This window comes from Oncorhynchus clarkii, chromosome 23, assembly GCF_045791955.1.
Source record: "Oncorhynchus clarkii lewisi isolate Uvic-CL-2024 chromosome 23, UVic_Ocla_1.0, whole genome shotgun sequence".
NCBI classification, from domain to species: domain Eukaryota; kingdom Metazoa; phylum Chordata; class Actinopteri; order Salmoniformes; family Salmonidae; genus Oncorhynchus; species Oncorhynchus clarkii.
Window position 1 is genome coordinate 48,458,372 of NC_092169.1, and position 25,230 is coordinate 48,483,601.

Sequence of the window (25,230 nt, forward strand, 5' to 3'; positions counted from 1 at the left end):
TTTTACGACAGTGACAGGACACTGGTTGGTTGGACCACAGTGACAAGCTGGTAGTTGGTTGGACCACAGTGACATGCTGGTAGTTGGTTGGACCACAGTGACAGGCTGTTGGTTGTTTGGACCACAGTGACAGGCTGTTGGTTGTTTGGACCACAGTGACAAGCTGGTAGTTGGTTGGACCACAGTGACAGGCTGTTGGTTGGTTTTACGACAGTGACAGGACACTGGTTGGTTGGACCACAGTGACAAGCTGGTAGTTGGTTGGACCACAGTGACATGCTGGTAGTTGGTTGGACCACAGTGACAGGCTGTTGGTTGTTTGGACCACAGTGACAGGCTGTTGGTTGTTTGGACCACAGTGACAGGATGCTGGTTGGTTGGACCACAGTGACAGGCTGTTGCTTGGTTGGACCACAGTGACAGGATGCTGGTTGGTTGGACCACAGTGACAGGCTGTTGCTTGGTTGGACCACAGTGACAGGATGCTGGTTGGTAGGACCACAGTGACAGGCTGTTGCTTCGTTGGACCACAGTGACAGAATACTGGTTGGTTGGACCACAGTTACATGATGGTGGTTGGTTGGACCACAGTGACATGATGCTGGTTGGTTGGACCACAGTGACAGGCTGTTGGTTGGACCACAGTGACAAGATGCTGGTTGGTTGGACCATAGTGACAGGATGCTGGTTGGTTGGACCACGGTGACATGATGCTGGTTGTTTGGACCACAGTTACATGATGCTGGTTGGTTGGACCACAGTGACATTATGCTGGTTGTTTGTACCACAGTGACAGGCTGTTGGTTGGTTGGACCACAGTGACAGGATGCTGGTTGGTTGGACCACAGTGACAAGATGCTGGTTGGTTGGACCACAGTTACATGATGCTGGTTGGTTGAACCACAGTGACATTATGCTGGTTGTTTGGACCACAGTTACATGATGCTGGTTGGTTGAACCACAGTGACATTATGCTGGTTGTTTGGACCACAGTGACAGGCTGTTGGTTGGTTGGACCACAGTGACAGGATGCTGGTTGGTTGGACCACAGTGACATTATGCTGGTTGGTTGGACCACAGTGACATTATGCTGGTTGGTTGGACCAGTGACATGATACTGGTTGGTTGGACCACAGTGACAGGATGCTGGTTGGTTGGACCACAGTGACAGGCTGTTGGTTGGATGGACCACCTTTTCCACCCATATACTGTCAGGTGCCTGTTTTCTGAGAAGAGAGCAGCGAATCGGAGAACACAAGCGGAGCAGAGGAGAGGAGTGGAACAGACGAGAGGAGCGATCAGTAGAGCGGTCAGGCAGAGTGCTGCATTGAGCTGAGAGGAGAGGAGAGGAGTGGAATGGAGGAGAGGAGTGGAACTGATGAGAAGAGTGTAACGGAGGAGAGGAGTGAAACAGAGGAGTGGAGTGGAACTGAGGAGAGGAGTGGAACGGAGGAGAGGAGTGAAACAGAGGAGTGGAGTGGAACTGAGGAGAGGAGTGAAACGGAGGAGAGGAGCAGAAAGAAGGAGAGGAGCGGAACAGAGGAGAGGAGTGGAACGGTGGAGAGGAGTGAAACAGAGGAGTGGAGTGGAACAGAGGAGAGGAGCGGAACAGAGGAGTGGAGTGGAACGGAGGAGAGGAGCGGAACGGAGGAGAGGAGCGGAACGGAGGAGAGGAGATTTTTCTAAAGCCATGGGGCTGAGGAAGGAGGAAGACAGAGAGGTCAGGGAAGTGAGAGAGGGTGAAGAAAGATGGAGGGATGGAGCGCGGGATGGAAGATGTGTGTCGTGTAGGACGAGGCAGAGCATGTTGCGGGAGAGAGCTACTCTTGTTATGTCATTTATTACATTCTTACTCCTGTATTTATTTCGTAACAAGCTGCAATTTGATTTGTATGTTTATGTCTCCCAGTTATCTTCTGACAAAAGAGTAATATCTCTCCAAATGATAGGGTTCAGAAAATTGTACAGTCTCTTTTTCACTGAGACATTTAAACACAATAGAAGACCTGTGAGAGAGCGAGAGAGATTTGGGAGGGAGAGGAAGAGAGAGAGGCTTGGGAGAGAGAGATGCTTGGGAGGGAGAGGGAGGCTTGGGAGAGAGAGATGCTTGGGAGGGAGAGGGAGGCTTGGGAGAGAGAGATGCTTGGGAGGGAGAGGGAGGCTTGGGAGAGAGAGATGCTTGGGAGGGAGAGGGAGGCTTGGGAGAGAGAGATGCTTGGGAGGGAGAGGGAGGCTTGGGAGAGAGAGATGCTTGGGAGGGAGAGGGAGGCTTGGGAGAGAGAGATGCTTGGGAGGGAGAGGGAGGCTTGGGAGAGAGAGATGCTTGGGAGGGAGAGGGAGGCTTGGGAGAGAGATGCTTGGGAGGGAGAGAGAGGCTTGGGAGAGAGATGCTTGGGAGGGAGAGGGAGGCTTGGGAGAGAGATGCTTGGAAGGGAGAGATGCTTGGGAGAGAGAGATGCTTGGGAGGGAGAGGGAGGCTTGGGAGAGAGATGCTTGGGAGGGAGAGATGCTTGGGAGAGAGAGATGCTTGGGAGGGAGAGGGAGGCTTGGGAGAGAGATTTTACTTTAGTTTATTATCTATTTTCACTTGCTTTCCCATGCTTATAAAGCCCATTGAATTGAGAGAGAGAGAGAAGAAGAAAAGGGCAACCAGTGAAGAACGAACACCATTGTAAATACAACCCATATTTATGTTTATTTATTTTTTCTTTGTACTATGTACACATAATATGACATGTCTTTATTCTTTTGGAACTTCTGTGAGTGTAAAATTAATTGTTAATTAGCATTGTCTATTTACTTTTGTTTATTATCTACTTCACTTCCTTTGGCGATGTTAACATATATTTCCCATGCCAATAAAGCCCTTAAATTGAATTTAAATTGACATTGAGAAAAAAAGAGAGAGAGAGAGAGAGAGAGAGAGACAGAGAGAGAGATAGAGAGAGAGAGAGAGAGAGAGAGAGATGGAGAGGGAGAGGGAGGCTTTGGAGGGTGAAGAGACAAACAAAGATGTGGCATACACGCAAGCCATGCACACACAAACACACACACGAACACACACACACACAATACTTTTCATTTGTGTCCAATGAGCACCTTACATGTCAAAGTGACGTAGAAGCAGAAGGTAGAACCAGAAAGGATACTGAGTAGATATACTGCAGGAGACCAGACACTATCGTTCTTCTTTGCATTGTTATTATGGACCATTGGGTCTTCTCCATCCATTTTCTCTTTCTATATTAAAGCTCAGGTCACGGAATCTATCCCATTTCAGGGATCATTTTTTTGTTGTTCATTAACAAAACAATGTTGTCCTCTGGTTTCTATCACAACACCCATACCCATTCATTCTGTTCTAAACAATGTACAGGTTGATCTGAGCCTGGTGTGGCTACCCTGCTGCTGGATGGAGATAGGGTCTGGAAAAGCGGGACAGGGACCAGCCTCTACCTTATCTCCCCCCACCAGACAGCAGTGATTTAGACTGAGCTGCCCACACTGTCCCCCCAGTCCCGGACGACCTGGCTTGTCCGTGCTATTTGTTTTCTGTGTTAATAAAGTGCTCAGATAAGACCCGGCCTTTATCTCACCACAAGCTCTTAGAACAACGCTCTCTATCTCTCCTCTCCACATTAAATGAACAAGATATGCAAATGGTTTCTTCCACTGTTCATTTAGAGGCCTGGGAAATAATTAAGCAGGAGCTCACAGAGACAGCATAACCACAATACCGTGTGAGTGTGCGTGTCTCTTTTGTGTATGTGCGTGTGTGTGCGTGAGGGGGGGGGGGGGGGGGGGTTAGAGCAGACACAGTGCTGACCCTGAGAGGAGAAGGGATGGAGAGGGGGAATTGGAGTGAAATGGGATATATGAGAAAGAGATCGAGAGGAGAGAGAGAGAGAGAGAGAGAGAGAGAGAGAGAGAGAGAGAGAGAGAGAAAGAAAGAGAGAGAGAGAGAGGAAGAGACCAGAGTTAAAGAGAGAGAGAGAGAGAGAGAAAGAGCGAGAGAGAGAGAGAGAGAAAGAGAGAGAGAGAGAGAGAGAGAGAGAGAGAGAGAGAGAGAGAGAGAGATGAAGACTGAGCAGAAATGAGAGAGAGAAATAGAGAGAGAGGGTAAGAGAAACCAGAGATAGAGAGAGAGGGATGGATGGAGAGAGAGACCAGTTAGAGAGAGGGATGGATTGAGAGAGAGGAAGAGAGAGAGAGAGTGAAAGAGACCAGAGTTAAAGAGAGAGGGAGGGATTTAGAGAGAGAGAGGGAAAGAGAGACCAGAGTCCAAGAGAGAGAGGGAGGGATGAAGAGAGAGAGAGAGGAAGAGAGACCAGAGTTAAAGAGAGGTATCTTTGTTTGTGCATCATGCTCTGATAAGAGTAGAATAATAAGGCCATTGCGCCCGACCCCATTAACTTTGTCTGCTGTGTGGTAGACATGCTTACAGCACTAGCTGTTCCCTCCAATAGAGTAGTGTACTACCCTGCTACAGTACCCTCTGGGCTTGACAGCACCATTGTAATGGTATTACTTCCATGGCCCAGACTCTGGAGAAGAAAGAGGGTCTAATTTCTGAAGCTGCATGTACTCCATATAATACGAAGTCTGCGACAGCATCCCAATTGGCACCCTATTCCCCTTATAGTGCACTACTTTTGACCAGGGCTCAAGGTACTACAGACTATATTGGAGAAGTAAGAGTGTCATTTGGGACGCACAGAGCCTCTGATAATTGGGGTAAGGACAGTCTAATGGGTCGTTAAGTAGGCAGAATGGGACATTTTAATGAGATTACATGAGGGAGCGGTGTACAGGCACAAGTGGTGCAATTATCCCCACCCTGCTTTTCACAATGGTGGTCCCCTCCATCCCATCCAATATGTTTTCCTTCCTCCCCCTGTCTCTTTCTTTCTCTCTGTTTGTCTCTCGCTCTCAATGGTGGTCTCACTCCATTCCTTCACCCTTTTAGCCTGTTGTCTTCTTCTCTCCCTCCCAATTTTCATTTTCTATTTAAGGGGCTTTACTGGCATGGGAAAAACATATTTATAGCTGAATACAGAAGTTGGAGTCATTAAAACTCGTTTTTTTAACCACTCCGCACATTTCTTGTTAACAAACTAGTTTGGCATGACACAAGTCATTTTTCCAATAATTGTTTACAGACAGATTATTTCACTTATAATTCACTGTATTACAATTCCAGTGGGTCAGAAGTTTACATATCCTAAATGGACTGTGCCTTTAAACAGCTTGGAAAAATCCAGAAAATTATGTAATGGCTTTAGAAGCTTCTGATAGGCTAATTGATATCATTTGAGTCAATTGGAGGTGTAGCTGTAGATGCATTTTAAGGCCTACCATCAAACTTAGTGCCTCTTTTCTTGACATCATGGGAACATCTAAATAAATCAGCCAAGACCTCAGCAAAAAAATTGCAGACCTCCACAAGCCTGGTTCATCAGCAAAAAAGTATTTAGTCAGCCAACAATTGTGCAACAATTGTGCAAGTTCTCCCACTTAAAAAGATGAGAGAGGCCTGTAATTTTCATCATAGGTACACTTCAACTATGACAGACAAAATGAAAAAATTTATTACTTATTTTTTATTTTCCACCATAATTTGCAAATAAATTCATAAAAAATCCTACAATGTGATTTTCAGCATTTTTTTCTTCTCATTTTGTCTGTCTCTCTCTCTCTCTCTCTCTCTCTCTCTCAATTCAATTCAATTCAATTCAATTCAAGGGCTTTATTGGCATGGGAAACGTGTTAACATTGCCAAATCAAGTGAGGTAGATAATATATAAAGTGAATATATAAAATGAAATTAACAATAAAAATGAACAGTAAACATTACACATACAGAAGTTTCAAAACAATAAAGACATTACAAATGTCATATTCTATATATACAGTGCCTTGCGAAAGTATTCGGCCGCCTTGAACTTTGTGACCTTTTGCCACATTTCAGGCTTCAAACATAAAGATATAAAACTGTATTTTTTTGTGAAGAATCAACAACAAGTGGGACACAATCATGAAGTGGAACGACATTTATTGGATATTTCAAACTTTTTTAACAAATCAAAAACTGAAAAATTGGGCGTGCAAAATTATTCAGCCCCTTTACTTTCAGTGCAGCAAACTCTCTCCAGAAGTTCAGTGAGGATCTCTGAATGATCCAATGTTGACCTAAATGACTAATGATGATAAATATAATCCACCTGTGTGTAATCAAGTCTCGTATAAATGCACCTGCACTGTGATAGTCTCAGAGGTCTGTTAAAAGCGCAGAGAGCATCATGAAGAACAAGGAACACACCAGGCAGGTCCGAGATACTGTTGTGAAGAAGTTTAAAGCCGGATTTGGATACAAAAAGATTTCCCAAGCTTTAAACATCCCAAGGAGCACTGTGCAAGCGATAGTATTGAAATGGAAGGAGTATCAGACCACTGCAAATCTACCAAGACCTGGCCGTCCCTCTAAACTTTCAGCTCATACAAGGAGAAGACTGATCAGAGATGCAGCCAAGAGGCCCATGATCACTCTGGATGAACTGCAGAGATCTACAGCTGAGGTGGGAGACTCTGTCCATAGGACAACAATCAGTCGTATATTGTACAAATCTGGCCTTTATGGAAGAGTGGCAAGAAGAAAGCCATTTCTTAAAGATATCCATAAAAAGTGTTGTTTAAAGTTTGCCACAAGCCACCTGGGAGACACACCAAACGTGGAAGAAGGTGCTCTGGTCAAATTGAACTTTTTGGCAACAATGCAAAACGTTATGTTTGGCGTAAAAGCAACACAGCTGAACACACCATCCCCACTGTCAAACATGGTGGTGGCAGCATCATGGTTTGGGCCTGCTTTTCTTCAGCAGGGACAGGGAAGATGGTTAAAATTGATGGGAAGATGGATGGAGCCAAATACAGGACCATTCTGGAAGAAAACCTGATGGAGTCTGCAAAAGACCTGAGACTGGGACGGAGATTTGTCTTCCAACAAGACAATGATCCAAAACATAAAGCAAAATCTACAATGGAATGGTTCAAAAATAAACATATCCAGGTGTTAGAATGGCCAAGTCAAAGTCCAGACCTGAATCCAATCGAGAATCTGTGGAAAGAACTGAAAACTGCTGTTCACAAATGCTCTCCATCCAACCTCACTGAGCTTGAGCTGTTTTGCAAGGAGGAATGGGAAAAAAATTCAGTCTCTCGATGTGCAAAACTGATAGAGACATACCCCAAGCGACTTACAGCTGTAATCGCAGCAAAAGGTGGCGCTACAAAGTATTAACTTAAGGGGGCTGATTAATTTTGCACGTCCAATTTTTCAGTTTTTGATTTGTTGAAAAAGTTTGAAATATCCAATAAATGTCGTTCCACTTCATGATTGTGTCCCACTTGTTATTGATTCTTCACAAAAAAATACAGTTTTATATATTTATGTTTGAAGCCTGAAATGTGGCAAAGGGTCACAAAGTTCAAGGGGGCCGAATACTTTCGCAAGGCACTGTATATACAGTGTTTTAACAATGTACAAATGGTTAAAGGACAGAAGATAAGATAAATAAGCATAAATATGGGTTGTATTTACAATGGTGTGTGTTCTTCGCTGGTTGCCCTTTTCTCGTGGCAACAGGTCACAAATCTTGCTGCTGTGATGGCACACTGTGGAATTTCACCCAGTAGATATGGGAGTTTATCAAAATTGGATTTGTTTTCAAATTCTTTGTGGATCTGTGTAATCTGGGGGAAATATGTCTCTCTAATATGGTCATACATTGGGCAGGAGGTTAGGAAGTGCAGCTCAGTTTCCACCTCATTTTGTGGGCAGTGAGCACATAGCCTGTCTTCTCTTGAGAGCCATGTCTTCCTACGGCAGCCTTTCTCAATAGCAAGGCTATGCTCACTGAGTCTGTACATAGTCAAAGCTTTCCTTAATTTTGGGTCAGTCACAGTGGTCAGGTATTCTGCCGCTGTGTACTCCCTGTTTAGGGCCAAATAACATTCTAGTTTGCTCTGTTTTTTTGTTAATTCTTTCCAATGTGTCAAGTAATTATCTTTTTGTTTTCTCATGATTTGGTTGGGTCTAATTGTGCTGCTGTCCTGGGGCTCTGTAGGGTGTGTTTGTGTTTGTGAACAGAGCCCCTCTCTCTCTCTCGCGCCATCTTTCTCTCTCTCTCCCCATCTTTCTCTCTCCTTCTCTTTTTGAAGGAGTCATGCGCAAGTGTTTTATTAGGAAAATATTTCACCATTGAGGTGCCAGGACAGAGAAGAGCTTGGACTGGGCTGAGCAGGATCTGCCCTCCTGTACGGGTAGTTGGGCCAAGAGACCAGAGTTGACAGAACAGAGTGCTTGGGTTGGGTGTGTAGGGTTTGAGCATAGCCTGGTAGTGAGGTGTAGGTAGGGAGGGGCAGTTCCTCTTGCTGCTATGTAGGTAAGCACCAAAGTATTGTAGTGAATGCAATCTTCGACTGGAATCCAGTGGAGTGCCACTATATAGGGAATAGGGAATCGGAATCCTATATAGGGAATAAGGTGCCATTTGAGACACAACTAGACCGACCAAGGTATTAATGAAGGCTCATCAAACCATATTGGATTCATATATATTATGAATGGGGCAGATGGCTGGGGGGAAAGGGGAAGGGATGCTGTATAGTACAGAGCAACAGAGAGAGAGGTGGGCTTGGATTAATCCTGTTCTGTTCAGATAATCCTCACACAGAGCACCATTTACTGTATATAGGAAGTTGTCCTATTTGTGTATAGCTAAACTCATTCATATTTGATGGGTAGTTAACTAGCAGTTAAAACTTGAATCTGGTAAGAAATGGAACTAATATATGTTCATCCGAATCAAATGAGACATTTTTTAAATGGTTTTATTTAACCAGGTAGGCTAGTTGAGAACAAATTCTCATTTTCAACTGTGATATGGCCAAGAAAAAGCAAAGCAGTTCGACACAAACAACAACACAGAGTTACACATGGAATAAACAAATATACAGTCAATAAAACAATAGAGAAAGTCTATAATCCGTGTGTGCAAATGAGATAGGATAAAGGGGGTGAGGCAATAAATAGGCCATAGTGATGAAATTATTACAGTATGGCAAATTAAACACTGGGGTGATAGATGTGCAGAAGATGAGTGTGCAAGTAGCGATACTGGGGTACAAAGGAGCAAAATAACAATATATTTTTTATTTCACCTTTATTTAACCAGGTAGGCTAGTTGAGAACAAGTTCTCATTTACAACTGTGACCTTGCCAAGATAAAGCATAGCAGTGTGAACAGACAACAACACAGAGTTACACATGGAGTAAACAATAAACAAGTCAATAACACAGAAAAAAGAGAAAAAGAGTCTATATACATTGTGTGCAAAAGGCATGAGGAGGTAGGTGAATAATTACAATTTAGCAGATTAACACTGGAGTGATAAATGATCAGATGGTCATGTGCAGGAAGATATACTGGTGTGCAAAAGACCAGAAAAGTATATAAATAAAAACAGTATGGGGATGAGGTAGGTAAATTGGGTGGGCTATTTACCGATGGACTATGTACAGCTGCAGCGCTCGGTTAGCTGCTCAGATTTTTGTTTGAAGTTGGTGAGGGAGATAAAAGTCTACAACTTCAGCGATTTTTGCAATTCATTCCAGTCACAGGCAGCAGAGAACTGGAAGGAAAGGCGGCCAAATGAGGTGATGGCTTTAGAGATGATCAGTGAGATACACCTGCTGGAGCAAGTGCTACGGGTGGGTGTTGTCATCGTGACCAGTGAACTGAGATAAGGCGGAGCTTTACCTAGCAAGGACCTGTAGGTGACCTGGAGCCAGTGGGTCTGGCAACGAATATGTAGCGATGGCCAGCCGACTAGAGCATACAGGTCGCAGTGGTGGGTGGTATAAGGTGCTTTAGTAACACAACGGATGGCACTGTGATAAACTGCATCCAGTTTGCTGAGTAGAGTATTGGAAGCTATTTTGAAGATGACATCGCCGAAGTCGAGGAACGGTAGGATAGTCAGTTTTACTAGGGTAAGTTTGGCGGTGTAACTGAAGGAGGCTTTGTTGCGTAATAGAAAGCCGACTCTAGATTTGATTTTAGATTGGAGATGGGTCTGGAAGGAGAGTTTACAGTCTAGCCAGACATCTAGGTACTTAAGGTGATGAGGTAGCTGGATGGGCTATTTACAGATGGGCAATGTACAGGTGCAGTGATCTGTGAGCTGCTCTGACAGCTTGTGCTTGAAGCTAGTGAGGGAGATATGAGTCAGTTAGTTCCAGTCACTGGCAGTAAAGAACTGGAAGGAAAGGCGGCCGAAGGAAGAATTGGCTATGGGCGTGACCAGTGAAATATACCTGCTGTAGCGCGTGCTGCAGGTGGGTGCTGCTATGGTGACCAGTGAGCTGAGATAAGGCGGAGCTTAACCTAGCACACGACTTATAGATGACCTGGAGCCAGTTGGTTTGGCTATAGATATGAAGCGAGGGCCAGCCAACGACAGCATACAGGTCACAGTGGTGGTAGGTATATGATATGGGGCTTTGGTGACAAAACAGATGGCACCGTGATAGACTGCATCCAGTCTATCACGTTAAGTTTTGGAGGCTATTTTGTAAATGACATCTCCGAAGCCAAGGATCGGTAGGATAGTCAGTTTTACTAGGGTATGTTTGGCAGCATGAGTGAAGGATGCTTTATGTGAAATAGGATGCCTATCCTAGATTTAATTTTGGATTGGAGATGCTTAATATGAGTCTGGAAGGAGAGTTTACACTCTAACCAGACACCTAGGTATTTGTAGTTGTCCACATATTCTAAGTCAGAACTGTCCACAGTAGTGATGCTGGACGGGTGGGTATGTGTTGGCAGCGATCGATTGAAGAAAATGTATTTAGTTTTGCTTGCATTTAAGAGCAGTTGGATGCCACAGAAGGAGAGTTGTATGCCATTTAAGCTCGTCTGCAGGTTAGTTAATACAATGTCCAAAGAAGGGCCAGAGGTTTACAGAATGGTGTTCTGTGTAGAGGTGGATCAGAGAATCACCAGCAGCAAGAGCGACATCATTGATGTATACAGAGAAAAGTGTCGGCCAGAGGATTGAACCCTGTGGCACCCCCATAGAGACTGCCAGAGGTCCGGACAACAGGCCCGATTTGACACACTGAACTCTGACAGAGAAGTAGTTGGTGAACCTATCGAGGCAGTAATTTGAGTTGGTTGTCTGCCAATAAGATTGTGGTTATTGACAGAGTCAAAAGCCTTGGCCAGGTCGATGAATACAGCTGCACAGTAATGTCTCTTATCGTTGGCGGCTATGATGACGTTTAGGACCTTGAGCGTGGCTGAGGTGCACCCATGACCAGCTCTGAAACCAGATTGCATAGCTGAGAAGGTATGGTGGGATTCAAAATGGTCGGCGATCTGTTTGTTAACTTTTGAAGACCTTAGAAAGGCAGGGTAGGATAGATATAGGTCTGTAGCAGTTTGGGTCTAGAGTGTCTCCCCCTTTGAAGAGGGGGATGACCGTGGCAGCTTTCCAATCTTTGAGGATCTCAGAAGATACGAAAGAGAGGTTGAACAAGCTGGTAATAGGGGTTGCAAAAATTTTGGTGGATCATTTTAGGAAGAGAAGGTCCAAATTGTCTAGCCCGGCTGATTTGTAGGGGTCCAGATTTTGCAGCTCTTTCAAAACATCAGCTATCTGGATTTAGGTGAAGGAGAAATGGGGAGGCTTGGGCAAGTTGCAGTGAGGGGTGCTGGGCTGTTGACCGGGTTAGTGGTAGCCAGGTGGAAAGCATGGCCAGCCATAGAAAAATGCTTTTTGTTTCGGATTTATCGGTGTTGACAGTGTTTTCTAGCCTCAGTGCAGTGGTCAGCTGGGAGGACGTGCTCTTATTCTCCATGGACTTTACAGTGTCCCAGAACTTTTGGGAGTTAGTGCTACAGGATGCAAATTTCTGTTTGAAAAAACTAGCCTTTGCTTTCCTAACTGCCTGTGTATATTGGTTTCTAACTTCCCTGAAAAGTTGCATATCGCGGGTGCTATTCGATGCTAATGAGGTACGCCACAGGATGTTTTTGTGCTGGTCAAGGGCAGTCAGGTCTGACGTGAACCAAGGCCTATATCTGTTCCTGGTTCTACATTTTTTGAAAGGGGCATGCATATTTAAGTTGGTGAGGAAAGCACTTTTAAAGAATAACCAGACATCCTATAAGGTCAATATCATTCCAGGATACCCGGGCCAGATTGATTAGAAAAGCCTGCTCGCTAAAGTGATTTAGGGAGTGTTTGACAGTGATGAGGGGTGGTCGCTTGACCGCAGACTATTACGCATGCAGGCAATGAGGCAGTGATCGCTGAGATTCTGGTTGAAGACAGCAGTGATGTATTTGGAGATCAGGTTGGTTAGGATGATATCTATGAGGGTTCCCATGTTTACGGATTTGAGGGTGTACCTGATGGGTTCATTGATCATTTGTGTGAGATTGAGAGCTACAAACTGAGATTGTAGGATGGCCGGGGTCTTAAGCATGTCCCAGTTTAGGTCACCTAGCAGCACGAGCTCTGAAGACAGATGGGGGGCAATCAATACGCATATGGTGTCCAGGGCACAGCTGGGGGCAGAAGGTGGTCTATAGCAAGCGGCAACGGTAAGAGACTTGTTTCTAGAGTGGTGAATTTTTTAAAGTAGAAGCTCAAATTGTTTGGGCACAGACCTGGTTTTTAAGATAGAACTCTGCAGGCTATCGCTGCAGTAGATTGCAACTCCGCTCCCTTTGGCAGCTCTATCTTGTCGGAAAATGTTATAGTTAGTGATGAAAATGTCAGGGTTTTTGGTGGTCTTCCTAAGCCAGGATTCAGACACAGCTAGGACATTCGGGTTTGCAGAGTGTGCTAGGGCAGTGAATAAAACAAACTTAGGGAGGAGGCTTCTAATGTTAACATGCATGAAACCAAGGATTTTATGGTTACAGAAGTCAACAAATGAGAGTGCCTGTGGAATTGGAGTGGAGCTAGGCACTGCAGGGCCTGGATTAACCTCCACATCACCAGAGGAACAGAGGAGGAGTAGGATAAGGGTATGGCTAAAGGCTAAAAGAACTGGCCATCTAGTACGTTCAGAACAGAGAGTGAAATGAGCAGATTTCTGGGCACGGTAGAATAGATTCAAGGCAAAATGTACAGACAAAGTACGGTAGGATGTGAATACATTGGGGTAAACCTGTGCATAGAGTGACAATGATAGAGCTATTGTCTCTAGAAATATAATTTAAACCAGGTGATGTCACTGCATGTGTGGGAGTTGGAACTAGAGTGTTAACTAAGGCGTATTGAGCGGGGCTAGAGGCTCTACAGTGAAATAAGGCAATAATTACTAACCAAAACAGCAATGGACAAGGCCTATTGACGTTAGGGAGAGGCATGCGTAGCCAAGTGATCATCGGAGTCCAGCGAGTGGCTTCAGGCAGCTAGCGGGCCGGGGCTAGCAAGCTAGCGAAGGGCCTTTGAGGAACGTTGCGACGGAAGAAGGTCTGTTGTGGCTCCCTCGTGCTGTGACGTTGGCAGATGGATCAGTAGGGCTCCGTGTGGTAAACCAGGCCAATTGGCAAAATAGGTATAGTGGCCAAAGAATTTGTCAGTTCGGCCTCTTAAGCTAACAGTCCGGTGTGCTCTAGACAGCTAGTGGGCCGCGGCTAGCAGATGGGCCTAGCAAGGCTAGCTTCAGGCTAATTGGTTCTTGCTTCGGGACAGAGATCTTAGCCAGGAGTGGCCACTCGGATAGTAGCTAGCTAGCTGCGTTGATCCAGTTGAGTAAAAAAAAGGTTCAGAGCTTGCGGTAGGAATCCGTAGATATGGAGAAAAATGAGTCCAATTTGCTCTGGTTTGAGTCGCGCTGTGCAGACTGGCGAGAGTTGTCCGGGCTAAAGGTAGCTGATGACCGCTAGCAGTGGCTAGCTGACCATTAGCTAGTAGCTAGTTAGCTGGCTAGCCTCTGTTGGGGGGTTTCAGTTTAGAGGATGGATCAGCCGGGCTCGTGTGGTAAACCAGGCCAATTGGCAAAATAGGTAGAGTGGCCAAAGAATTTGTCCAATGGACCTCTTAAGCTAACGGTCCAATGTGCTCTAGACAGCTAGTGGGCCGCGGCTAGCAGGCTAGTGGGTGGGCATACAGGGGATGTCACGACGGAAGACGCAGTTGAAAAACTCCCTCAGGGTTTCCCCCCTCATCCCCTCATATCTCCAAACAACTATAGGTGGATTTGAATGTGTGTCTGTTGATTAGATGTTGTTTGGAAATTCAAAATGACTTACACTGCATATCCATGTTCAATGTTATTTTGTATAATGGTTTCCTTTCATAGAATTACAATGGGGGACACCAGTAGGACTGACTTGGCTCTGTTGATGTATAATACGATATAACTATAACATGTTTTTACTCTGCTTGATGTGAAATACAAAAATATGTAACAAGTTCTTCATCTTCTTTTTCTTCTTCTTAAATCTCCCACTCCTCTTCCCTCCCTCCTTTCTTTGGTCGTTTCATTCTGGTGGTTTATCAGTCGTTCTTTGAGACACAGAGTCAATCAAGTTCTGACTAAGTGGCACAAAATCTAATTAATCTCTCGTGATTAATTTTTTATTTTATTGCGTTGACTTTGAAAAACTTTAGTCTGAAGTTGTACTCATTTCAGGACATTATACTGAACTCCATGTCAAGTCAGAGAGAAAATAAACAGGTCTGTCTTAGGAGTTTTGGAAATGGGGAAATTCCAATAATGTTTTTGTTTAATACGTGTCTAGTCTGTGTGAATGAGCTCTATAAAAAGACCAACCAAAGCTTCTGAATACGATGTGTCTGCATTCACCACCGGACTTACATGTAATTGACCATGCCTACAGAAACCATTTAGATTGGAAACAAGCTGTAGATACACTTGTCTTTAATCAAATCCAAATAGTAACTGTTTTACATGTTATTCAATTGCACGTTTGATAATGAAGGCCATTCCAATACAGCAGCTAAGAAATAAAACATAAAATTATATCTGAAAGTGAATGTTTAGCTGACAAGTATTTTAATTAGAATTCACTGATATGAAGTCTTAACGATTGTGTCCTTACTTACATAATAACAATGACATAATTGCCTTCTAGACGTTTTTGTTATACCACTGAAACAAATGGTAGTAAATTAATTAAAGTAAAATAATATATTTTAGCTAACAAATGATCCTATTGCAGATTTAGACAGACAATGAATTCTGACTCGAAGACATTCAGGAGGAGTTGTTGAAATGTCTTTTTTTTTTCTTGATTCTTTGTTTTGTCTTGATTTCCTCCATTGAGCCGGTGAGTTTAATCTGCCGTTGAGAAATATCCTTGGTTAATTACTCCTCCCCTCACACCAAATGAAAACATGCAGCTCTGAATTCATTAGAGAGCTAACCAACCTTCAACTAAATTAATCTACTTCCTTTTAGACATCTCTCTGTGCAACGAGTTATCTACTCTTTTTTGCCCCTAAATGGCTGTCTCAAGATGCAATTATCTGTTCAAGTATCCAAAATATTTAGTGTATTGTTATGTGTGTGTGTGTGTGTGTGTGTGTGTGTGTGTGTGTGTGTGTGTGTGTGTGTGTGTGTGTGTGTGTGTTTGTGTGTGTGTGTGTGTGTATGTATGTATGTGTGTTTGTGTGTGTGTGTGTTTCTGTCTGTCTGTGTTTTTCTGCCCGTCTGTGTGCCTGTCCGTCTGTGTGTCAGTGAGTCTCTCTCCTGCACAGCTAAGATCCTATAGCGACCATAGATCCTCTAAAAACGATACAGCCATCAGTCTATTAACCGTGCAATGAATGCTTTGTTCCTCTATGTTTTCTGCACGTCACAAGGCATTAATTTCCCCTGTCTACCTGAGGCGAAGAGTGACGAACGAATCTGTCCCCAGCCATAAAAGCCCTCTTTAGTTTTGGTGAATGCACTGGGCCGCCTGAAAAGGTCAACAAACATTAGAGAAGGAGGAGAGGAGGGCGGACAGGTTGAAATCATCTCTGGTTTGTCCTCATGCCAAGATTGTTGAGTTAGACTCAGGCGATCCTGGTCCTATGAGCTAGGCCCTTCACCTATGCACCAGGATTCTCACATACCAGGCAGGGTCCACCCATATGAGCAAGGCCCCTTTTGCAATTACTCCCCTTGTTTTAGGCCCCTCTCCTATAAACTAGTCCCCTCCTCCAAAAAGGCTATTTTCCTGAGAACTGTCATGACAGAGCGTGGGTAATATGTTCATATTCTATTTTATACATCTTATACCATAAGAATACAGTGAAACTGTTTGCTGTTGCAGGCAAACATAGATTATCATTGAGTCTCCCTACACAATATTTGTCCAGAGGATAGACAATAATATTTACAGAAAGGACATCACATTAAGTGACATGCCAGTTCCAATATTCCAACCGTTATGTCAATTAATGGGATTAACCATACTGTATCCCTTGAAATAATTGTAATCTGTTTAGAGTAGACAATTTTGCAAAACAATCTCCAAAGAAACTGGCATACTTGCAGCAACAGAATTATGGCATGGCCAGCCCTTTTAATTCTGGCATGTGGTGCCGTTTTAAATCCTGCACATTTTGACGTATGTTAGCTGTCAGTAAAACTGCGCACAACTTAAATTGAAACTAACCTTAATGGTTGAAATTAGGATTTCATTCTGAAATTTTGGCATTAGTGTTAAATTGATTAATTCTGATATTTAGGCATTAGGGTTAAGATTAGGCATTGATTCCGAGTGGTTAAGGTTTGCGATAAGGTTCAAATAGAAAAACAAACATTTCAAAACAAAACTAGCACTGGGATTGAACCCACAATCTTCTGAGCTGTAGCTCGCGGTTTAAACTAGGTGCTAATAGATGCTTGCGTTGCCCCTAGTGGACAGTAGGACATTGCCATGGAAATAAAATGCCACCCCGTGCTATAATTTAACCATTTAAAATATGTCTAAATACTTCATAATCCACTAGAATTTGGCCATTTCAATTTGCTGTCTTAACTTACTTCAGTGAAAGCTATGGGTGTTCCTGGGTAACAGAACACGTTCACTTCCTGGTTAGAGTAGCCTATGAAAAATGCTGTAACATATAACAAGACATTAAATAATTCATCTGACTTGGATCCTCTGTAGCCTTTGTCAAAGCCTTTTAGTAGTTCAAATGTTGTGAATTCAAGACACCCAAGTGTTGATATTTAAAGCCTTCTCAACACAATAGTCATCGTCCTGCTGACATGTTGACATTTCAAAGGTTACTATATAAAAAACAGACAGTATTATTATGAGAAATAAGCACAGTATATATAAATGACAAACCAACCAAAAACATGTCATACACCATTTCTAAATAGCCCAACATTTATTAAACCTTCTCCTGACAACAGTTAGGATACCCTTCTTGGTCATTTCAAGTACAGGTACATTCAAAGTGTGGTAGAGAGCACCGTGAGCAGAGAGGATGCTGGGAAGGTAATAAGGCGTGTCTTACCTGTGGGATAGCGCTCTATGACAGGTAGGTCATCCACCTGTAGTGTGGCGTTACCGCCACTCCGCGTAAACTTCACTATATGGTACTTTCCATCATTTACAAACTTTGCTGTCTCCTCGATATTTATGTCGTCCGTTCCAACATTAAATATAACTGCAATGTTTCCTTTTTCCTGTTGACACAAAAAAAGAAAGAGAAAATAAGGTTTTAAAGATGAGAAGGAAATGTGTCTTGATGAGAAGGAAATATATCTTGATGAGAAGGAAGTGTATCTTGATGAGAAGGAAGTGTATCTTGATGAGAAAGAAATGTATCTTGATGAGAAGTGTATCTTGATGAGAAGGAAGTGTATCTTGTATATTCCAAACCAGATGTTTGGTTGTTTTATAAAGAACAGCAAAGTGTAAGAGTCATTGTGTTTATGTAGTGATGAAGAAGATAATAATGGTAATGATGATGATGATGACAACGATGAATATGCTGATGATGCTGGTGATGATGGTTGGAGATGATGATGATGCTGGTGATGATGGTGATGATAATGATGATGATGATTATGATGATGGTGGTGAGGATGATGTTGATGATAATGACGATGATGATGATGATAACCACATCCATGCGTTGCCACTGAACTGAAGATTAACCATCTGATTATGTTTACACAATAAAAGGAAATAGTGAGCTATTCAAATCGGAGACATTACATAGAAGTAATACTCAGTATAATGCTGTCTGAATTGATTTCCTTGTCAATATAACTATAGTTATCAATTCTAATCAAGTGTTACAACATCCACAATCAATATTTATTTCTGTTTAGCCACTGATATCTGGATTTAACAAAACAATAAAAACATGAGTAGGCTACATATTGCTTAGGTAATGCAAATAACTCAGGGGGCTGAGCAATGTTTTTTACTGATTGCCTTTGTTAAAAGACTACCTTGTCCATGGTGTGTGTCCTCTTAATAAATCAACTCGGTTATTTCCTGACACTTTTCTCCCTATTATTTTTATATCAGCATGACTATTTTGACTTCCGGGTAATTAGAGAGACCATCTGTATATTGCTGTGTGCCCCAAAGCACAGTTTAAAACTTAAACTACTCATCAGTTTAACCATTGATGATTTAAAGTCCAATCAGAAGGTGGGAATATATTTTTGGGCAGAATGTATATGGCATTCAGATCTGATTGGTTCAGTGTTTTGCATCAAACAAGAATAAACCAAATGGAATCAAATAATACCAAAAATATGTTCAATACTGTGTGTCTGTTCCGTCATTGTCACACCATCTCTGCCCCCGACACAGGTCAGGCATGTGTTGTATTGAGCTCTAGTCATATCATTGAAGGGTTTTCCGTCAGTACACAGGAGTGCTTTATGTGGTGTGTTGGCTCAGGCAAGCTTCTCTTCTACTCTCTCTCTCTCAATTTGAGGGCTATATTGGCAATTCAAACATATGCTAACATTGCCAAAGCAAGTGAAGTAGATAATACACAAAAGTGAAATAAACAATACTAATTAACAGTAAACATTACACTCACAAAAGTTCCAAAATAATAAAGACATTTCAAATGACATTTTATGTGCAATTAGTTAAAGTACAAAAGGGGAAATAAATACAGTGGCTTGCAAAATTATTCACCCCCTTGGCATTTTTCCTATTTTGTTGCCTTACAAACTGGAATTAAAATGGATTTTTGAGGGGTTTGTATCATTTGATTTACACAACCTTGCCTACCACTTTGAAGATGCAAAATATTCGTTTTTTGTGAAACAAACAAGAAATAAGACAAATAAAAACAGAAAACTTGAGCGTGCGTAACTATTCACCCCCCCAAAGTCAATACTTTGTAGAGCCACCTTTAGAAGAAATTACAACTGCATTTATTTTGGGGTATGTCTCTATTAGCTTGGCACATCTAGCCACTGGGATTTTTGCACATTATTCAAGGCAAAACTGCTCCAGCTCCTTCAAGTTGGATGGGTTCCGGTGGTGTAGAGCAAACTTCAAGTCATACCACAGATTCTCAATTGGATTGAGGTCTGGGCTTTGACTAGGCCATCCATTGACTTTGCAGTTCCTATGCCTTCCGCTAGATGTCAACAGTCTTTAAAATCATTTCAGGCTTGTATTCTTATAAATGAGGGAGTTAGACCAGTCTGAACGAGTGGACCCTAACGTGTCGCAGAGCTTTTTCAGGCGCATGTGCATTTCTTGTTTACCTTTTATATTGACAACGTTATTGCCGGTTGAAATATTATATATCATTTATGTTAAAAAACAACCTGAGGATTGAATATAAACATTATTTGACATGTTTCTATGAACTTTACAGATATTGTTTCGACTGAGTTTGAGCCAGTGGATTACTAAAGAAACGCGCTAACAAAACTGAGGTTTTTGGATATAAAGAGACTTCATCGAACAAAAGGAACATTTATTGAGTAAATAAATGTCTTCTGATTGCCACCATATGAAGATCATCAAAGGTAAGGGATTCATTTTATCCCTATTTCTGAGTTTTGTAACGCTTCTGCTTGGCTGGTTACTGTTGAATAATTTGTCAACTGGGCTATGTTCTGGGCTAGGTATGTTCTGGGCTAGGTATGCTTTCGCCGAAAAGCATTTTATAAATATGACACTGGTTGGTTCAACAAGAAGTTAATCTTTAAACCTATGTAAAATATGTTTTGTTTTCTGAATTTTTATAATGAGCATTTCTGTAATTGAATTTGGCGCTCTGCAACCTCACTGGATGTTGGCCAGGTGGGACGCCCACGTACCCTAGAGAGGTTAAGCCATGGCTTTTCTATGGCCACTCTTCCATAAAGCCCAGCTCTGTGGAGTGTACGGCTTAAATGGTCCTATGGACAGATACTCCAATCTCTGCTGTGGAGCTTGGCAGCTCCTTCAGGGTTATCTTTGGTCTCTTTGTTGACTCTCTGATTAAATCCCTCCTTGCCTGGTCCATGAGTTTTGGGGGGTGGCCCTCTCTTGGCAGGTTTGTTGTGGTGCCATATTCCTTCCATTTTTTAATAATGGATTCAATGGTGCTCAGTTGGATGTTCAAAGTTTCTGATATTTTTACAACCCAACCCTGATTTGTACTCCTCCACAACGTTGTCCCTGATCTGTTTTCAGAGCTCCTTGGTCTTTATAGTGCCATTTGCTTGGTGGTGCCCCTTGCTTAGTGATATTGCAGATTCTGGAGCCTTTCAGAACAACTGTATATATAATGAGATCATGTGATAGATCATGTGACACTTAGATTGCACACAGGTGGACTTTATTTAACTAATTATGTGACTTCTGAAGGTAATTGGTTGCACCAGATCTTATTTAGGGGCTTCATAGCAGAGGGGGTGAAAACATATGAACACACCACTTTTCATTTTGTAGAATTTCTTCATTTCACTTCACCATTACATGAAATCCAAATAGAAATATATTTAAATTACAGGTTGTAATGAGACCAAATTGGAAAAATGCCAAGGGTGTGAACACTTTTGCAAAGCACTGTAAACATAAACATGGGTTGTATTTGCAATGGTGTTTGTTCTTCACTGGTTGCCCTTTTCATGCTGCTGTGATTGCACACTATGGTATTTCACCCAGTAGATATGGGAGTGTGTCAAAATTGGGTTTGTTTTCCAAATCTTTGTGGATCCGTGTAATCTGAGGGAAATATGTGTCTCTAATATGATCATACATTTCCTTCTCTCTCTCTCTACCCACTCTCTCTCTATTACTCGATTTGCCTCTCTTTTTCTGAGCAGCTATGAATGGAGCAGCTGGTTGGGGGCTCAACACTACAGCACAGTACAGCAGTACACTGCATGAGATTATCCAGTCAGCATAACCTCACTCACTCACTCACTCACTCACTCACTCACTCACTCACTCACTCACTCTCTCACTCACTATCTCCCTCTATTTTTCTCTGCTCAATCACTCTAACACTGAGTAAGCAGTGAGCACATACCACAGCCAAAAGCTACTTCTAGCTTCCCCAGTTAGAAACACTTGTAGTGTGTCACACCAGATTACGGAGACTAGGAAGTTCCTCACTCCCCCCTACACTCCCACACTCCCCCCTACACTCCCTCACTCCCCCCTACACTCCCTCACTCCCCCCTACACTCCCACACTCCCCCCTACACTCCCACACTCCCCCCTACACTCCCACACTCCCCCGTACACTCCCTCACTCCCCCCTACACTCCCACACTCCCCCCTACACTCCCTCACTCCCCCTACTCTCCCCTACACTCCCTCACTCCCCCCTACACTCCCACACTCCCCCCTACACTCCCACACTCCCCCCTACACTCCCTCACTCCCCCCTACACTCCCTCACTCCCCCCTACAGTGATTATTTTGAAACAGACAAGAAAGTAAACAGTAAATATGTTGATAATAAATCCAACTTTAAAGCTGGGAATCTGTTTAGTGGTTATTGATATTTATCCTATGCTATATACTAAAACAAGTGGCGGGGAACCTGTGTTGTCATTTTATAAATCTCAGAATGTAGTTTTAAACTAAAGTGTAAAGAACATGATGTGAAATCTGACCTTTGTTCATGTGTGGAGAAGAGGATAAGTTATCCTGCAACAGGGGGATCAAAGTAAGATTTTACAAATGTAATGCTCCTCTCAAGGACTCCTCCATAGCATCTTACTGCAGTAACTGCACTGTGTTGTGCTGAGGAGGCAACTACATAGCAAGGCATTCAGAAAGTATTCCAACCACTTCCCTTTTTACACATTTTGATACGTTACAGCCTTATTCTAAAATTGATTAAATAAATGTTGTTCTTCATAAATCTACACACAATAACCCATGATTATGAAGCGAAAAACGGTGCAAATTTTTGGGGCAAAATTATTACAAATAAAAAACAGAAATACCTTATTTACAGACCATTTGCTATGAGCCTCGAAATTGAGCTCAGGCGCATCCTGTTTCCATTGATCATCCTTGAGATCTTTCTACAACTTGATTGAAATCCACCTGTGGTAAATTAAATTGATTGGTACCACAGTTGAGTGCATGTCAGAGCAAACACCAAGCAGTTAAGTTTAAGGAATTTTCAGTAGAGCTCCGAGACAGGATTCTGTCGAGGCACAGATCTGGGGAAGGGGACAAAAACATGTCTGCATCATTGACGTTCCCCTAGAACACAATGGCCTCTGTCACTGTTAAATGGAAGAAGTTGGGAACCACCAAGACTCTTCCTAGAGCTGGCCACCTGGCCAAACTGAGCAATCGGGGAGAAGGGCCTTGGTCAGCGAGGTGACCAAGAACCCTATGGTCATTCTGATAGAGCTCGAGAGAGTTCCTCTGTGGAGATGGGAGAACCTTCCAGAAGGACAACCATCTCTGCAGCACTCCACCAGTAAGGCCTTTATGGTAGAGTGGCCAGATGGAAGCCACTCCTCAGTAAAAGGCACATGACAGCCTGCTTGGAGTTTCCAAAAGGCACCTACATGACTCTCAGACCATCACAAACAAGATTATGTGGTCTGATGAAACTACAATTTAACGCTTTGGCCTGAATGCCAAGCATCACGTCTGGAAGAAACCTGGCACCATCCCTACATTGAAGTATGGTGGTGGCAGCATCATGCTGTGGGGATGTTTTTCAGCGGCAGCGACTGAGTGACTAGTTAAGATCAAGGGAAAAATTAACGGAGCAAAGTACAGAGCACCAAGATCCTTGATGAAAACCTGCTCCAGAGCGCTCAGGACCTCAGACAGGGGCGAAGATTAACCTTCCAACAGAACAACATCCCTAAGCACACAGTCAAGACAACACAGGAGTGGCTTCAGGACAAGTCTATGAATGTCCTTGAGTGGTCCAGGCAGAGCCCAGACTTTAACCCAATCGAACATCTCTGGAGAGACCTTTAAATACCTGTATGGTGATGCTCCCCATCCAACCTGAAAGAGCTTGAGAGGATCTGTAGAGAAAACAGGTGTGCCAAGCTTATAGTGTCACACCCAAGAAGACTCGAAGCTGCAATCACTGCCTAAGGAGCTTCAACAAAGTACTGAATAAAGGGTCTGAATACTTATGTAAATGTAATATTTCAATTTTTAAATTGCAATACCTTTGCCAACATAAAAAAAAAAAAGTTTGATTGGTCATTATGGCGTATTGGGTGTCGATTGAGGAGGATTTTCGTTTTTTAAATCCATTTTAGAAAAAGGCTATAAATTAACAGAACGTGGAAAAAATCAAGGGGTCTGAATACTTTCTGAATACATTGTAGCTATATACACTAAATACACTGAATATACTATATACACTAAATAACTGTGTCCCAATACAGCAACAAAAAAAAAAAAAAACAGGGTTAGTGGAAGAGATTAAAGCAATTATAGTGATGCTTTTATTAGTACTCCTTCAAATAGCCATTTAATGCTCCCCAATGTCTCTTTAAATAAATCCCTGCATCTAGTCACAAATTGCCTTTTCAATTTTCTAAAGCAAAATCATTTGAGAGGGGGGAGGGGGCAGGGGAAGGGAGAGACAGGGACAGAGAGGTGGGGGTAGACAGAAGGTAGAGGCAGAAAGAAAGAAAGAAAGAAGAAAGAAAGAGAGAGAGAAAGAAAGAAAGATAATAGATTTATTATTGCTCTTTTCACATTTGTTTGTTATCTGTTTCACTTGCTTTGGCAATGTAAACATTCACATGCCAATAAATTGCGAGAGAGAGAGGAACACAAACACATGTAGGTCTCTCTCTCTAGCTCTCTCTGTGTCTTTCTCTCTCTCTCTCTCTCTTTCTCTCTCTCTGTCAGTATAACTTCAGAACTCTAGTTTAAAAGGCTTTAACTAGGTGGTACCTAGGGATAGCTTGGGATCTAACTAGGTGGTAGCTAGGGGTAGCTAAGGCTTTAACTGGGTGGTAGCTAGGTGTAACTAGGGCTCTAACTGGGTGGTAGCTAGGTGTAACTAGGGTTCTAATTGGGTGGTAGCTAAGTGTAACTAGGGCTCTAACTGGGTGGTAGCTAAGTGTAACTAGGGCTCTAACTGGGTGGTAGCTAGGTGTAACTCGGGTTCTAACTGGGTGGTAGCTACGTGTAACTAGGGCTCTAACTGGGTGGTAGCTACGTGTAACTAGGGCTCTAACTGGGTGGTAGCTAGGGGTACAGTAGCTAAGGGTAGCTAGGTATATTGCAGTCAGTACTGAAGTCTAGTTGAAAGGCTCTAACTCGGTGGTAGCTAAGGGCAAAGTAGCTAGGGGTACAGAAGCTAGGGGTAAAGTAGCTAAGGGCACAGTAGCTAGGGAAACAGTAGCTAGGGGTACAATATCTAGGTATATTCCAGTCAGTTGTGAAGTCTGGTTGAAAGACCCTAACTGGTTGGTAGCTAGGGAAACAGTAGCTAGGGGTATAGTAGCTAGGGCACAGTAGCTAGGGTCACAGTAGCTAGGGGTAGCTAGGTTATTCCAGTCAGTAGTGAAGTCTGGTTGAAAGATCCTAACTGGTTGGTAGCTAGGGAAACAGTAGCTAGGGGACAGTAGCTAGGGAAACAGTAGCTAGGGAAACAGTAGCTAGGGGTAAAGTAGCTAGGTATGTTACAGTCAGTAGGGGAGACAGCCAGCTGTATTACCACAGAGATTAATTTCTGATGAGTACCATCTTACAT

The 25,230-nt window shown here is 42.9% G+C and overlaps 1 protein-coding gene across 12 annotated transcripts in view; it reads right to left on the reverse strand.

Annotated features, from left to right (window-relative positions):
* LOC139381237 (neurexin-1a-like) overlaps positions 1-25,230 on the reverse strand; it is a 749,117-nt gene that overhangs the window by 132,867 nt on the left and 591,020 nt on the right. For all 12 annotated transcript variants that reach the window (XM_071124703.1, XM_071124702.1, XM_071124701.1 and 9 more), the window contains one exon: positions 17,563-17,734. In XM_071124703.1, the coding sequence (XP_070980804.1) occupies positions 17,563-17,734 (172 nt within the window). The remainder of the gene's footprint in view (positions 1-17,562; positions 17,735-25,230) is intronic.